The sequence below is a fragment of the Trichinella spiralis genome (assembly GCF_000181795.1).
Source record: "Trichinella spiralis strain ISS 195 chromosome Unknown Scfld1768, whole genome shotgun sequence".
Lineage (NCBI taxonomy): Eukaryota > Metazoa > Nematoda > Enoplea > Trichinellida > Trichinellidae > Trichinella > Trichinella spiralis.
The window spans coordinates 1-1,025 of record NW_003528707.1 but is presented as its reverse complement, the minus strand read 5'-3'; the positions used below and the strand labels follow the sequence as shown (position 1 = coordinate 1,025).

The 1,025-nt window shown below is 45.3% G+C and overlaps 1 protein-coding gene across 1 annotated transcript; it reads right to left on the bottom strand.

Moving 5' to 3' along the window:
* Positions 1–205: 205 nt before the first annotated feature.
* Positions 206–952, bottom strand: Tsp_13697 (putative integrase core domain protein). The gene is made up of 2 exons (XM_003368844.1): positions 443–952; positions 206–421 (listed from the first exon to the last, which is right to left on the bottom strand). Exons 1-2 carry the CDS (start codon positions 950–952, stop codon positions 206–208), a joined length of 726 nt encoding a protein of 241 aa, XP_003368892.1.
* Positions 953–1,025: the final 73 nt, after the last annotated feature.

Genomic DNA, 1,025 nt, shown 5'->3' with positions numbered 1-1,025 from the left:
GAAGATTGTTAGCAATGTTTTATTGCTGCGTTTTATTCACATCGGTTTCAGTGTCCTCTGTCACTTCTATGGAAGGGTGTCGTTTCCTCAGCTGATCCAGGTGACGTTTCCATAGCTGACCATCAGTTGTTCTTACCTTATAGGACACGGGTCCTGTTGGAGTCACAATGGTGGCAGGACACCATCTAGGTCCATGCGCATAGTTTCACGCAAACACAAGATCATCAGGTGCGAATATTCTTATTTTTTGTTTATCCGGCTTTGTCACGTCGCTATTACCTTCAATCGCTTCTTCTTCGATGTCAGGGTTGATGCGGTCGAGAACCGTTCGCAATCGGCGCTTCATTAGCAGTTCAGCCGGACTTTTCCCGGTTGTGGCGCAAGGTGACACGCGTTGTGAAAATAAGAAATTCGCTAGACGCTATTTCCAGCTTCCGTGAACCATTTTTCGCAAAGCCTCTTTTGTCGTGCGGACCATCCTCTCTGCTTGTCCGTTTGATGCCGGATGAAACGGGGCAATTCTAATATGTCTGATTGCACCTCTTTTCAAGAATTGCTGGAATTCAACAGAAACAAATTGTGCTGCGTTGTCAGACATAATTGTGTTCGGCAAGCCATGCGTTGCGAACAACTGACGTAATTCTTCTATAACCGTTCGTGTTGACATTTCTGATATTGGAATTACTTCTAACCATTTTGAAAAGGCATCTACTACAATCAGGAATGTCTTTTCTTGGAAGGGGCCTGCGAAGTCGATATGTAAACGACTCCAAGGGTTATTTGGCGTTTCCCAAGAGTGAACAGGAGCTTTTGGCATTGCAGCTCTTGACGATTGACAAACGTCACATGTGTTCACAGTCTTTTCGATATCCTCATCCATTTTCGGCCACCAGAAGTAGCTTCTTGCCAATGCTTTCATACGAACAATACCCGGGTGACCATCGTGTAACATAGTAAGGAGCCCTGAACGCGCTTGAATTGGAATCGCAACCCTATTTTCCCCCAAGCAAGCAACCCTTTATGTA